Consider the following 15,523-nt stretch of genomic DNA (forward strand, 5'->3'; position numbering starts at 1 on the left):
TTTTTTGTTTCCATGGAAAAACTGTGTCAGACATGCCTGGGTATACATGAGACAAAAACCTTTTCGGCCTTAATATGAAAGGCAACCTCCTGTATAGCAGGCAAATATTTAATATTCTTTGTTTTTACTCTTCCTCACTGATTTTCACTTTTAAAGAAGAAAAATGAGAGGTATCATCATTGTCAGAAGTCTGAATTATCTGAGGAAGATGCAGGCATTCGATAACATTCCTGAGAAGGTCAATTTTTTTGAGAGACAGAGACATCTATTTTTGCCATTGCCTCGAATTTACTTCAGCTATCTCTCAACAGTGCCAGTCTATGGCAGAAAAACTAAAATCATGCACGATATAGGAAAGTTATTGGCCCTTCTCCAGATCTATGGCAAGAGCAGCTTAGAGTTTGTACTTCAAGGAACAATAAAATTGAGTAACTAATCTCAAGAAATCAAACACAACCCGACCATCACTGGTGAAAACAGCAATCACTTTAGTATCCCAGCTGTCCAAGAGTTACCTTTAACAACAATTCAATGACTTCTGTATGAACAAGACCATGCACTGGCTCTCCATTGATATGAGTAATCAGGTCTCCAGCTTTTAAACCTGCTTGGTAAGCTGCACCTCCTTCTTCCACATTCTAAAAAAGAGAGAGGAAGAGAATATACACAAAATGAATCCCAAACCAGTTGGCAATGAAGAAACTTACAGATACTAAGTTATGTAAAGGAAGAAAAGAAGAAAAATACCTTCAGCTCTTTTACCATCCCCTACTTACTCCAACTTTGTATGAGTCTCCCCTGCTTACTCAAACTTTATATGGGGTCTAGAATGGTTTCAAAGCTCACTGAAACACTGCTGGTTGCTATGGGTATTAAGTAAGCTCTGTAAAACAGGGAGTTTTCATGCATAGTAAGAAGGGGTGGTTCACTACCCACTGCAAAATTACAGAACTAAGTGAAGATTTTTAGCATCTGAAAATGAAAAACACTTTGTAATTAAGGTAATGGTCACATGCAATACTCTAATCACAACTAAAATTAACTCCACCATATGGTTAAGGATTGTTTTTATTTGGTTCAAATTCACCAGGCTTCCCATCAGAGGGGTTGGTGCAGCACAAAAGTGATAAAGGACCAAAAGAAACAGAATTGAAAAGTATTTTGAAGGTTGTTTAAATAATTTTTTATATTTCTAAATGAGTATTTAAGTCATGCAGACACTACTGAAGACTACAATGCAAACAGAGCTTGAACAACAAACTTATAATACTTTTAAAAAGCTCAAGGTTTAACTTTTACTGCAATGTACCATTTTTCCCCTTCCTTTCACTGGTGTGATGTTCTTGCCACACAAGTGGCAAGAAATAATTTTTTAAAATTTATTCCATTATCCACCAAATGTACCCAGTTCTCCAGATTCAATACTCTTGATGGATTAATAGGTCTAAGGGGTAAACAATATGAATAAAAAATGAATAATACACTACATCAGCACTGCTACTTCAAAATCTACCATACATATTTAAAACTAAGCAGTGCCAAAAACATGAAATCTTTTGGTAAATTTGTGATAATTTTTTTAGGATAGTTGAAATAATTTATATACACATACTATTTATGTACGTGTAATTTAAACCATATATAAAATTATAATTTGTTACCAACATAAATTATAAACAAATGCATATATATGTACCTAAGTATACAATTATTTTACAATTAAGGAGGCTGACAACCAAAGAACTGCTTTAGCCTCTCTTCCACTGTGTAGTGAAGAGAGGATGAAAAATACCTGATTTTTTCAAGACAGTCAATCTTTTTCCTGTGTCATACAAACCTCAAAAGTATTCACAATTCCAAACAATCTGCACATTTCTACACAACAGAAAATCGGTACTTGTGATCAGCTTACATGTGTCTTGTAAAATAGTGCTGATTTTCATGAATCCCTTAATTGATGCAGTTAATAAACTCCACCTATTTTTCAACAATTTCTCCTTACAATCTCCTACATTTGCAAATCCTACCCAAATCAAAGAGGGTCTGCACTAAGCCTTTGGTTTTCTAAGACATAATACTCTGAACTCAAGACACTATTTTTCAAAACTGAGAAACTTGCCAGAAGTTAAGAGAAGTTGCAGAAGTTCAACACCACATGTAGATAATGCTTCTGCCAAAGATGGCTTGTTGTCTTCCCTACAGGCAACACTGCTCTTGGATACAGGCAGAATTTCATTCTAAGAAAAACTGCTTGGCATATCATTGTAATTTACACAGTAATTGTTAACAAAGAGATGCCATGGGTACAAAAATCGAATCCATCATTACAGTATTCTGTGGCCACGTATTAGCAAGAAAACATGTATTATCTTACCCAAACAATGTGGTGCACAGTGTAGATATCGCTGTCACCCACATAAACCCTGATTGCTCGGATGGTAAAGCCATACTTTTTCCCTGAACTGTGAATTACAATTGGCTGATGAGGACTTGCAGCAGCAATTGATGAATCACGGCTGGGAGAGGAATCTCGAGACGATGAAAGGTCAGATGACAGGGAATGAGGAGACATAGGACTTCCCAAAGGAGAAACACCAAACACATCTGGAAAAAAAATCTGCCTATTACACTCTGAGCACACACAAATTTCATTTGGCTTAATGATATCTTTCTATTAATATATGTTATTGTCTTTGTCTAAACAACCTCTCCTCCTCCTCACCTAGTGTGCACATTAGTGAATGAGAAGTTCAACAACCAGATACTAGAATTTAATTATTTTCCCTGGAGTGTAAACTGTATTGTTTAATGCAAGGGTTAACTTGTGACATATAGACTGGTTTTTTCTTTTGCACAGGAAAAACACTCACTGCTAACTTTGCAAGAACTATTCTCAGCCTCTTCCTAGCAAACATGGATGAAAAGAAAATCAGAGTAGGGTAGCAAATATTATTATGAATACACCCAAAATCATTCCCCAAGTAATCCAGCAATGCTTAACAAATTGCTAGCTGTTTTCTTGCTTTCAGTTATATATAAAAACAGATATAGGCTACTCCAATTAAACCACAGTATCCACTGGGTACCTAGGGCAGTAACTCAATGTTTGTAAGAAGCCTCCATTGTTACATTCTGCTACATCATGTAAAGAACACAAGAGTTTCTTCCAACAATACCAATTACAACTTTGTTTTATGTTGTTTTGAACGCACTATTTGCTCAAGCTTGTGCAAATGTGAATACAATTGCAGCAGTTTGGACTTCAGTTCTGGACAACAAGAAAGCGAAGTACCAATCCTTCATACGAAAACACTCAGTATTACTGTTATATGTTCACTTACAGCATTATTTCTGGCTCCAAATTTTAAGCACTAACTCAGACTACTACAAGTAGGAGGCTACATGCTATTACTATTTTTTGACACTGCTCTCCTGTTTATCAGCTTTTCTTATGGGGGATGAGAGAGAACTAGTCCTGTGATGCCTTAACAAACATCTGTTTTTGAGGGCTAATTAAAACTAAATCTACAACTCTACTGGTCAGATGGACCAAGGAATGAAGTTGCATCCTGCTGTACATGCTCAAGATCAAACACAATTTAAGTTGCATTTTTGCCTGTCAGAGAAGGACCCTCAGCTGTGAGCACCATGTCTTGCTGACAAGATTGCACTGACTAGTCATGCAAGTAAACAACAAGAGAAACAAAAATGAGTGCCATGGAATCAATTCTGGACTATACAGAACCTTGCATTTGCATCATAAGCCTTCATAGCATTGCATAAATCATTAACATTTCAACTAAAAGTATTTATCTCTACCTCCTGGGATCATGAGGGACAAAGCACTTGCAGAAAGGGACTTTGTGACTTTTCCAGAGATCTTCTTTTTCTCTGTGCTTTCCAATCGCTGTCGAGCCATGTGCGATGCAACTTCACCAGCTGGCTTTGAGGAGTTATCTGTACTGTCCACACTCTCACTTCTTCCATTTATTTGATCCAAGTGTTCTGAGAAACTGCCAACTGCAAATAGAAGAAGGGATAAAGACATTGAGGGAAAACTTTGCTAAACTTTGCATTGAGGGAATATCCTTTTGCTAATGGACTACAGAAAAAATAAACTACTCTCAAGTGTAACTGGTTAAGTGTAAGAAGAGGATCACACAGTTGGAGTTATCACTGCAGTTGCTCTATTAATGCCAACACCATTACACAGGGGGATAGCAAGCTTGAGATACAGCACAATCAACATCAAGGTTTTAGACAAGGATAGAGATGGATGACCCTGAAGAAATTTTTTCCTCCATGATCAGAAAGGAGGGAGGGGGAGGAAAATGTGGACTACATGGGAAATCAAGGGCTTGAGAATAGAAGGGTGTATCTTGAAAAAGCTCAGTGAGGTACAGAAGAGAAGGAAGCTGAAAACTGGTAGATGTGTAGATATGAAACTAAGGGCCCGGAGTCTACTGAAATGCAACAAGTATTTGAGCAGGGAGACAATGCTCAAAATTAATTAAGCAGAGAATGGTTTGCAACACTTTCTCCGAGATTTGTAATCACCAAAGTGACTTCCACAAGTGAAAGAAAATCCTCCCAATTCTGAAAGGTGTACATTGTAGTGAAGTCAATTAAAAACACACAATGGGTAGTACACAAACCAGATCCCTGTTGGGACAGCTGTTTTTGAAAGCAGTTCTGAAATGCATCACTTCTACATCTATGAATGCTACTGCCACAAGAAGGTGGCCTGCAGCTGTTTGTAGTATCATCAGTCAAGACACCCCCTGTGAACTACCTGATAGTGTGGAGCTGCTGATTGTACTTGCTGGAGTGGTTACTTCAGGTTCGTCTTGCACTGTTTCATCGCTCACAAATGCAGACTTTTCCTGATCCTCCCGGGGTCCCCGTGAGCTGGTGGAATCATCCTGTTCTCCTTCAGCTGATACAGACAATTTTGGAAGCAAACCAGAACTGCGCTGCTGCCGGCTACTGTCAGTCTCAGATGAGATGGATGTAGATATTTGCTGTCTGCATAACAAATAAGCAAACTCTCATTCAGTTAATAAATGAAGAGGCCTGCTATCTGGCAAACAGGATGTAGATGACTTGCTGTACATCCTTCCACTTACATTTCAGAATATTCTGAACTCCAGCTTAAAGATTCCACAGAAGGCAATGCTACACTTTTTGTTTTGTCTCCTGCATCTTCCTTTTCTTCACCTTGAATTTGAGTGACTCGATCTATACTACTAAAAACCTATTAAAGAAAAAAAAACACAAAAAAATTGAGTATCACTGACACATTTGATATTAAAAAAAAAGGTATGTGGGATCTACAGTTCTATGATTTTAAATGCTTATATAGTATTTCAGATTTCAAACTTCAAATTTCTTGAAGCTTTTCAAATTTCCAACACTTCATTTTCTTAAAATGCTTTCTTGGTTCCTCATGCATAGTTATACAAATAGAGCCTCTTCTCATTATGTATTTATCAGTTTTCTCCTCATTTCAAAGTGCGAACCAAGACAGTAAAGCCAAAATCCTAGGTGTTTATTCCATTATTATTTCCTGCCAATTCACCTCCACTGTATTTATTGCCTGAGCATGTCCACTCTGATCAGCAATAATTAGCTCTCATCTCAGCTTCTAGAGAAATACTACCTTTTGGCCAGTTTTACCTTTGATTCAGAGCATTCAGATAACTCCCTCAAATCTACATTTCTCCATTACTATAACACATGCTAACCATTACCTTGCTTTTTCCTTTGGTCAAATGTCACTAAATTAACACCTGCTACATGGTAGTACTGTAATACTAGTTACACACCTACAAGATACCCTGGACACAACTGGAGCAACATGAAAACTATGTATAAAGAAACCAATGCAAAGAACACATATTAGCATTTAACAGAACGCTTTCTTGACACCTTCTGTTATGCAATAATGAGTCTTCTACAGAAAATATCATCATATTTATATAAGTTTCCATTAGTATATTAAAGATTCAAAAAGTAACTTTTCTACACAATCTTCCCATATTTTGATTTAATGGTATTCATTGTATTCTTTCTCAATTTCAGTTATCTTCATAGTTTCTTGAGAAAATAAGGCCCTATATATCTCCTCTATATTTAACAGTTCCAAAATTTGCAAAAGTAGAACAATACATACTAAGATGACAGAAATTTTTACTTACTTTTGAAAATCTGTGTGAACATGAGGAGAACTGTCTTATCTCTAAATTAAAATCTTCATCATTGGTATCATCTTCTTCCTCAGTTTCCATATGGTGGTATTTCTCAGAACGAGCTACAGACAAGGGCAATAAAATATCTGAATTTATCAGGAAGAACGGATACTATGTTTTAATATTAAATAAAAATCTAGTTCTACCCTTAAGATTATTTTTGCTGAAGTGTCAATTCATTGGTAAAACTGCAAACTGCCAGTAATTCTGATAAAGGAGATTTAAAAAGCAGTAAGCAAGAGTCAAAGACAGTGATTACTTTAAACAAGGTGTTCATAACTTTTTTTTGATACCATAAAACACCTACTGTCAAAGTAACTTGTGTCATCTTCAGACTCCAACTGTGGAATAAACTCTGCTTTCTGCCTCAGCAGACTATTCCAGTCAAGGCTCCTGAAGAACTGATGCTGCTTTACTTCATATGCACCACCTGGAGGAGCCAGAGGAAAACATTGAGCAAACTGTACCAAATCCTCTAACAGTAAATGAACTAAACCCCCAGCCAACAATGCAAATAGCATGGAAAGGCATGGTCATTGCTGTATGCATGAACATCTACTACCCATTCCCATGGGTAATTAGAAATTCTAAACCTGTCAGAAATAGTCCCTGCCCCTGTTTTCTTGTGGCCATTTCTTTTAACAGTTTACTGCTTTATCATTTTCCCCTTTTAAGATTTTTATTCTTCCAGATGTACTAATCTGTTAGCTACATATTATCAGAATCATCATATGTAGTTCCACAAATATAAATATGTGCACTAGGTGAGTAAGTACAAGTTATAAAGTAATTCAGAATGATTCTTAATAGTTGCTCAATATAAATGCTATTGCTAATTTAAGAGATCCTTTCAGTGTTTTATGACAGCAATACACAATTCTATAGGAAATACCCTATAATTTCTCTTATTTATTACTTCCTGCTCATTTAATGTGCATTAAATGATTACACTACTTTAAAGTCAGAAAACTACTGTAAGAACACAATGAAATACTGGAAATTCTGCCCTTTGCCCAGGTGGAAGATGGTATTACTAATAAACATACATCTAATTCTAAAACCTGAAAAAGTAACGTGCAGCAGCAAGACCTGCTGCCAGCTTGTTTTGGGTTTATGTTGCATGGTTTTGCCAGTGGGGAGGCTACAGGCGTGCTTCTGTGAGAAGCTGCCTTCCTCTATATATCCAACACCGCCACTGCCAGCTGGCTGCAAGATGTCAGCCCATCAGCATTATCTTGGATAATGTATTAAAGAAGGGGAAAGACTGCTGCCCAACAGCAGCCAGACCACGGTGGCGCAGAGATCCACCTGCAGCCCATGGAGGACCCCACAGTGGAGCAAGGTGGATCCCTGAAGTAGACTACAATCCCGTGCAAAGGCCTGTGCTGGAGCAGGTAGCACCTGTGGCAGAGAGGAGCCCAAGCTGTAGCATGGTTGCTGTCAGAACTTGTGACCCCATGGGGAACCCATGCTGGAGCACTCTGTTCCTGAAGACTGCACCCTGTGGGAGGGACCCACATTGGACCAGGGGAATAGTGTGGGGAGGAAGGAGTGGCAGGGGCAGCATGTGATGCACTGACCACTACCCCCATTTCCTGTCCTCCCACACTGCTTGGAGGGAGGAAGTAAAGCAGTAGTGTTAATTGGTGATAAATTAAACTAATGTCCCTGAGTTTTAGTATGCTTTGCCCATGATGGCAAAGCACCTTATCTCAACACACGAGCCTTTGGAATATTTTCTCCTCCCATCCAGCTGAGGCGGGGAGGAGACTTGGGTACCTCCTGGCCAGCAAAGGTCAACTCAGCACACTGATACAGCATGTATGTCAAAGCTATGGGGAGAAAAAATGAAATCTCCAGAACTGGTTCTAAGTCAGCATTAGGATTTCTAGATTGGGTTCTTCGCTTTTCATATTGCACCAGGGAAAAATTCAAAGAAACCAGGTCTTCCCAAAGCAGGTCAAAATCACATCTCATCATAAGTCAATAGCTAAGCAGTGAATATTTCTCTGAGCACAGTAATGGGATATTACATCAGAATTGTATTATTCTTGATTGGTATCAGACACTTCAAGCCCAAAGAAGTCTTTTTACTGCTGTTTTCCTTCTTCAAAGTAAGTATATCATCCACCTCTCTTCTTTCAACTTGCCTTTGCCACTCAGGTCTCCTGAGCAAGTAAATATTATGATTTTCACGAAGTGTTATGCAGCTTGCTAATACATATTAAACAGACAAGACTGTAATTTGAAATGCGTGGTGGAGCCCAGCATAAACCATGGTATTTTTCAGTGCCCATGTGGGACCTGTCACAATGCAGCCTCCATTTCTGTGAGCTGATTGTAGCATTTAAAGATCCTACAACTTTGTTGTGGTTTCTGAAGCCCCTGCTTCAAAGAAATAGCTGCCTTATTTCCTTCTGCAGACTGCCAACTGTTATAGAGACTAGAGGCTTTAAAGAGCCTCTGAGCACCACAGGTGCTTCATACTGTGGCACTGACCATTTAGTATTTAAGGCAGCTTCATCTCACCCCATTCACTTTCTCCACCAGCTGTGTAGCAACAGACACAGAATTTGCAATTCACTCCTGATCCAGCCTCTCACATGGCAACAGCCTCCAATTAACACTGTATTTATCAGGAAAATCATCCTGGCAATGAAACAACAATACCTGGGAAGAGTGTACTTAAAACAAGGGAATAAAACTACTGGATTTTCATTTTGCCTTTGGCATTGGTGCCCTCTGCAGCAGATGACGCAAGCAGCAAGAGAAGAAGCTACTGGGGCGCAACACCTTCCTCAATCTTAACTTATTCAACATGGGGCAAGGGGCAGCAATAAACTGCTGAGTGCCACTTAGTCCAGACCACCAGTTACAGTGAAGTCTAAGGGTTGCTCACACAGAACCCAGCCATTCATTGCGAGGGACAATGCAGCTCATTCATAGCAGTCACATTATCATGCCTTGAGGGAAGCCAAAGGAAGACATGTCATCTGGGACCATGTCAACACTACTGAGGGTCTGGGTTATAATCACATTTCCCCTGAGCAGCTGTGATAACACCAGTTATGAACTGATTCCTAAATCCTCTTTTTAATTAGGCCTAAAAATATGTAGCAAAATTGGACTCAGTTTTGTGAGCAATTTGCCAAGTACTCTCATGTTGACTCAACCTGCCACTTAGTTTCCTTAGCATCCTAAATGTATTTCTGTTCATGGCATACAATGTTCACTGTAAATAAGATTATACCTCTATATTTGGGCTCATTTATGCAGGAGGCTTCTTTTTTTCTGTGTTTACCTAGTGCTTTGCCTAAAGGGATGGCAGTCAGTGACTAGGGTTCCCATACATTAACACTTAAAATCACACTTAAACAATATTCATTACTGCCTCTCACAGAAACTCCCAAATAAATCCTGGTCTACCAACCAACAAATAAACTCTTATTACATAAATGCACAGTACTTTCATTAGCCTATGAAAGTGTTAATACTTCCTTAACATTCATACAAGGCAGTAGTGCTTGATAAATGAGAATGAGAAGACTTTTCACCACACAACCTCAGACAGTCATTACTGAATAAGGATTTGAGTACTCATCACCCATCCTAACACCAGGGGGAATAATATGCCAGGCTAAGATACCTCTGAAAAAGGAAGTTGTGTATTGATTCCCCTCCTAGATTTCTGTATTTAGTCATTTAATACTGTATTAATGAAGAAACCCCATTCACTAACAGGGTCTTTGAGAAATTTCTGTGAGATAATTTATATTTCTCAAATTGGGGGAGGAGTAAATACAAATGAGCCCATGTAAATCCCACAAAACCTAGGACAGATATCATCATGTTAAGTTCCTATTACTGGTCTTAATCTATAAATTATCATGGCATATTATCATGGCTACTGCATGTCATGACAGATGTTTCCCAAGCAAAACAAACAGGTGAACAAAGACTCCCAATGCTGAATACAGAAGCTATTTCTAGTAGATTAACAATTTAAAATTAGTGCCTCCTAACCTGTTCCCAGTCTTTCCAAAGGATTCTGCCTAAGTAGCAGAGTAATCAGATCTTGGGCATCTGGAGGTGGTGCTTCATCCTTTTCAGGCCAGTTGATTTCATCTGAAAGAAAAGAAAGTTGCTTGATATTGCTGAGGTCTGATCCCAGCACAAATTGCATTAATGCTCTCAAAAGCAACCTAACAGCAAAGCAGAGTTAAAGCAACTTTCTCAACTTAATCTGCTGCATACCAATTATTTCTGATTTTTATACTCTCTATACAGACTGCATAAACATACTGTATTCCAATTTCCTTTGGAAGTATCATTTAACACAAAACTGTGTTTAGCAGCAGAACACATGAATGCTTGGCTCATGGAAAACTTTCAAAATATTAGCACAATTTGTATGCTCTCTCTTCCCCCACCAAAGCAAGATTTAAACTGTAGTTATGTTCTATGGAAACTGTTGTTAAGATGGAAACTGCTGACCTGACCTGGCAGCTGCTGCTCACATCTGTGTTCCTTCTCTAATGCTAGCAGACTCCCTGAGGTCAATACTCCCATGACTAAGGGTCAAGGTGTCAGACTGTACTCTGGCAATATATGTGGCAATTAAGACTTTTTACAAGAGTCTCATACTTCTACACAACCTCCCTCTACTGACTCTTATACTATGTCTTTTGTACATCATGGCGAGCTGGACTTAAACCAATCAAGAACAGGATACACTGTGTATGAACATGAACTTTCTAACAGCCTACAAACAGCAAGTTTTGCCTGATTTTTAGTGGAAGCTGCCTCCACAAATGTAACATAGTGCAGGTTTAGATAAAACTCCGAGGAGGTTTCTTGGGAGGTACAAGGATTTTGGCGTCAGAGAAACAGCACACTTGGAGCTCCAGAAACACAGAAAGCTGTTAAGGATTTTGTTGCCATTTTATGATCTAGACTTCCATAGAATAATCATAACTGGATAAATAATCATCAGAAGCTACATGCAGGTTTAACCTTCATATTTCAGAGATTAAGGAAAGGCACTGATAAAAACAGACATGAAATGTAACCTGCTTCTGAGGCAATATTTTAAATTCTTATCACTTTAGGTATTTAAGTTTACACTGAGGCCTCCCACAGCTGTCCTTGCACAACCTGAGGGCAGGAAAAGGCAACCTACAATGCAAAAGGAGGCAGCAAGATTTTGAAGTAGAACTTTGAACAGAATGTAGATTTTGCTCATGGAAACTGGAAGAAAAATCTAGGCTACAGTTTGGTTCTTTAAGATGGCTCTTCCAGTCAAATAGAAGGAGATAATTTATTTTAGCACAGGAAACATATCCAACAAGAGTCTCCTAGAGATACTAAGAATTTTTTCACTAAGCAAGGATATTTCAAAGAGAAACAACTGACAAATCAACATCAAAACAAGAAACTGAGCCAACCAACAGTCTTGTAGGATGAGTGGGAATAGATGTTTACAAAAGGACTTCCACAAATAACTTCTGTAAGATAAACTGACACATTCAAACAGACGAAGATATTTACTAAGGTCTCAGCTAGACTGTAACACATGACAGTATGTTTTACAAAAGGTAAAATTAATGCCACATGCAAAAAAAAAAGCCTAATGTACAAATTTTGTCATTAATTTTAAGACTATTCCCTCCCCTTCTCCCAGTCAGGGAGTATAAGGATAAAAACACAGGTGTGTGTGTCTGAAAATGCAATAAAAACTTGAGTTATTTCCACGTTTGCGTGCCTACAGCTCCACTGCAGTTTAAATCTGATTTGGAAAATAAAGCATGAATATGCATTGCAGCCACGGGGCACCCAGAAAACAGACAGCATTTGCTGCTTGTGTTAATTAAACAGTTGATTCTTCTTGCCACTCAGGCTTCTGCATATCACATCAGAAAACAACATAGTTATAAACCCATGAAACGTAGGATGTCACATGCATTTTAATAGTTTACAAACAAGTCTGGCTTTCAGCTTCAGAGATAGAGGAAATAAAGATGATGACAGAAAGTCTCCTTTAGTACAAAAGGGGATTTGTTGCATTCTCACAGAATGAGGAACCAGAGATGTATTCTCAGCTATTGGACTTTTTAAGCAGACCATAAAACAGACTGGGAAATTCTTAGCAACAGAGGTGCCATTGTGTTTACCTTGTATCATAAATAGTGACCCTCTACATCTATGCATTTGGGAAATTTATGGAAACAGCAGGTAGGATAGTAAACAACTCTGTTTAATTATCTTTCAGTTTTGTCACAAGACACATAACAATACTTGGGGTCAGTTTGTAGGTTAAGATCCAAAGGGTTATTGAATTTTAAATGGAAGAAGAACAGCTGCTACAGAAATAACATTACACTCCAACAATCACCAATGAAAGCATTAACAATCTGTGAACTGAATTAGTTTCCTTCTTTTTCTCATTATTTATTATTTGGGAGACATTTGTTTTAGAGTTTTATTACATATTTGTTAATTTCTTGATTGTGTTATGGGGCAGAATTTCCCATCCATGCAAATTTATTTAACTGTTTCTTCTCTGGTATAATTTCTTTACCACACACAGAAATCACTAGTGCATAGTGGCACAACATTTTAACTAACATAGCTTCTCTCTTCCCAACAGTGCAGCTTAACCCCTGGACTCTACAAAATGAATTTCTGTACTTAGCAGAGTAAGTTCAGCTTTTAATCTAAATTATTGTTACTGCTTTGATAGCAGATTGTGTAGTCTATCAGTAAAATTTTAATATATTTACTATTAACAGATTTTGGGTTTTTTTAGTGATGCTCACCACTGATTACTTGTCCAAAGAGCTCTTCTGGTGTATCTCCAAAGAATGGCACACATCCAACAAGAAATTCATAAAGAATAATTCCCATAGCCCACCAATCCACTGGTTTTCCATAACCCTGTCTCAGTATCACTTCAGGAGCTATGTATTCAGGTGTACCACAGACCTAAAAGAAAGAAAACAAGCATGATGGCAAAGCAAATCTTAATTGAGCTAGATCAGGAATTTATAATTCTTGAAATGTAAATTAATATGAAAACATGGAAAAAATGAAATTCATTTGGGCTTAGTCTGCTGAGTTGGCATAACAACTCACATTTTTAGAACAACCTACCTACATTAAGAGGCACCATAATCAATATTTGTGAATCTGTCATGCAAAGGACAGTTTGTGCTTTGTACACAGGAGTCCATCATGGCAAGTATCATACTTAACTTAAAACATATTGCTACCCTTATATGAAAGTTATGATGATTTTATCTTAAGTAACTTTTCCAGTGAACAGATTGTGAGCAACGGTAATGAGGCATGCTTAAAGGGAAATGGGCCATAGCACAGATTTTAGCACCCTTGGTAGTTCTAAGCGTGATGAGCTCCACAAGTACTCTGCTGAGACTTCTGAATTCTTTACAAAACTGTTTTCCATTTGTCTCTCTCACAGATTCACTTGCACAGAATTAGGCTGTTCATCTTACTAATAGATCTTAATGTAAAAAGGAAAAAGCCTAGAATAATCCTCAGGGCACCAGTTAAAGTACCTGACATACTCAATTGAAACACCAATGCAGGAATAACTATCGTTTATTCAGTATTACAGTATGCTCTGCTGGCAAAATGTTACTTCATGTGAACACTCAGTAGAAATGAAAAAGGCTGTTTCTTACTTGTTTGTCGAGGAATTCTCTGGCATCCTTCTCAATGTGACCCTCGTACAGATTGGTAGTCAAACTCATTAGCCCCACTTTTGACAGGCCAAAGTCTGTAAGCTTTATATGGCCCATAGATGTTACCAACAGACTGAAAAACAGAAAGTTTTTAAGTCACTGTGATATAATTCAACATCGTGTGCGTCTCATTGTTATTATTATTACAATTATAATACTTAGGGGAAAATGTTTCATTAGCATTGTTGAATTCTAAATACAATTTAAAATGTACTTTAACTGGTACAGAATGAGCAGGTTAAAAATCTAAGTCTTACATTTGTTACTATTACTATCAGAAGTAAACAAACTTTTCATGTGCAACTGAACAGCATCTTACACAACTACAGAGGTCTTGAGAGCTGAGTACTTAAAGGTTTGAAGAAACAGTTATCATGTAAAAGACCTAAAATAGAATATGTGTCATTTTTGAAGTGAGGTAAGTATTTTGCATCTGTAACAGGCTGGGTCAGTCATGTATTTGGAAAAAACCTCAGGGTATTAAGTTAGTAACTAATACTATACTAACTAATACTTCCTGCTATGAAGCTATTGTCAGTCAACACCTATGACTTCAATTATTTTCCCATTTTTTAAATTGTGAAACAGAAAGAAGAGCAATGAAGTTGCAAGGGCCATACTTTGTATTTCAGCTACTTGCTGTAATGTCAATTTACTTGTATAGGAGCAACACTGTGCTTTTAAATACTGAAACCGAAAAACCTAACCTCTCAAAAAAAAAAAGCAACCCCCAAAACCCAAGCAACAAGAGATGTTTCTGCATTTGGTCAATTTTGCCTTCAAACACAAATACCTGCAAGTTGAGTATATTTTGTGTTTTCAGTGTTTTAAGTACACTCTGAAAAAAAAATTCTAAATTGCTAAAATGTGGTTCTCTTCATTCTAACATGAAGAATAAATACCTTTTTCTTTTTAGCTACTTTGATGGCCTCTTCCATCTTAAACACAGAAAACTCTTAACAGCTCTTTTGGAAAAAAAATGCATTTTCTGTAACCGCAAGTAATGAAAATTCAAATATTTTGAAGGAACTGTGCATCTACATAACATTTAGGATAAAAAATAATTCTAAGCAAGTTTGAACTTTTATATCTTATCTAACAATTTCAAACTCCTCTTTCAGTTATATTCTATATACATACTTGTCAGGTTTCAAATCCCTGTGTACAATTCCATAATTATGAAGGTATTCCAAGGCCAGAACAGTCTCTGCAAAGTACATCCTTGCCATGTCTACAGGTAAGGGACCCATATTCTTCATCAAAGTAGCACAGTCTCCACCTGTGGAAACAGTACATGGAAAAATGTTCCAGATGACTCTATAAATTCTGAGGTGTAACAGTATAAACCATATACGATGCTAAAAGGAACAGAAACTGCAGTTATAAGATTTTATTTTCTAGTCAGATGACTCAACCAAACTTGTAAGCCCCACAGCTACTCTACTAGAAGTAGTGTGAAGCCAGGAGAGGGCACTACAAGGATTCAGCCGAGAATCAATAATGTACTGCTATCTA

The 15,523-nt window shown here is 37.6% G+C and overlaps 1 protein-coding gene across 17 annotated transcripts in view; it reads right to left on the reverse strand.

Annotated features, from left to right (window-relative positions):
• MAST4 (microtubule associated serine/threonine kinase family member 4) overlaps window positions 1-15,523 on the reverse strand; it is a 279,670-nt gene that overhangs the window by 9,216 nt on the left and 254,931 nt on the right. For all 17 annotated transcript variants that reach the window (XM_077171046.1, XM_077171045.1, XM_077171044.1 and 14 more), the window contains 11 exons: window positions 15,149-15,287; window positions 13,949-14,081; window positions 13,064-13,229; window positions 10,272-10,373; window positions 6,556-6,678; window positions 6,198-6,310; window positions 5,127-5,254; window positions 4,793-5,025; window positions 3,820-4,020; window positions 2,375-2,604; window positions 516-638 (listed from right to left, as the gene is read on the reverse strand). In XM_077171046.1, the coding sequence (XP_077027161.1) occupies window positions 516-638; window positions 2,375-2,604; window positions 3,820-4,020; window positions 4,793-5,025; window positions 5,127-5,254; window positions 6,198-6,310; window positions 6,556-6,678; window positions 10,272-10,373; window positions 13,064-13,229; window positions 13,949-14,081; window positions 15,149-15,287 (1,691 nt within the window). The remainder of the gene's footprint in view (window positions 1-515; window positions 639-2,374; window positions 2,605-3,819; window positions 4,021-4,792; window positions 5,026-5,126; window positions 5,255-6,197; window positions 6,311-6,555; window positions 6,679-10,271; window positions 10,374-13,063; window positions 13,230-13,948; window positions 14,082-15,148; window positions 15,288-15,523) is intronic.

Source organism: Agelaius phoeniceus, chromosome Z, assembly GCF_051311805.1.
Source record: "Agelaius phoeniceus isolate bAgePho1 chromosome Z, bAgePho1.hap1, whole genome shotgun sequence".
In the NCBI taxonomy this organism is placed as follows: Eukaryota; Metazoa; Chordata; class Aves; order Passeriformes; family Icteridae; genus Agelaius; species Agelaius phoeniceus.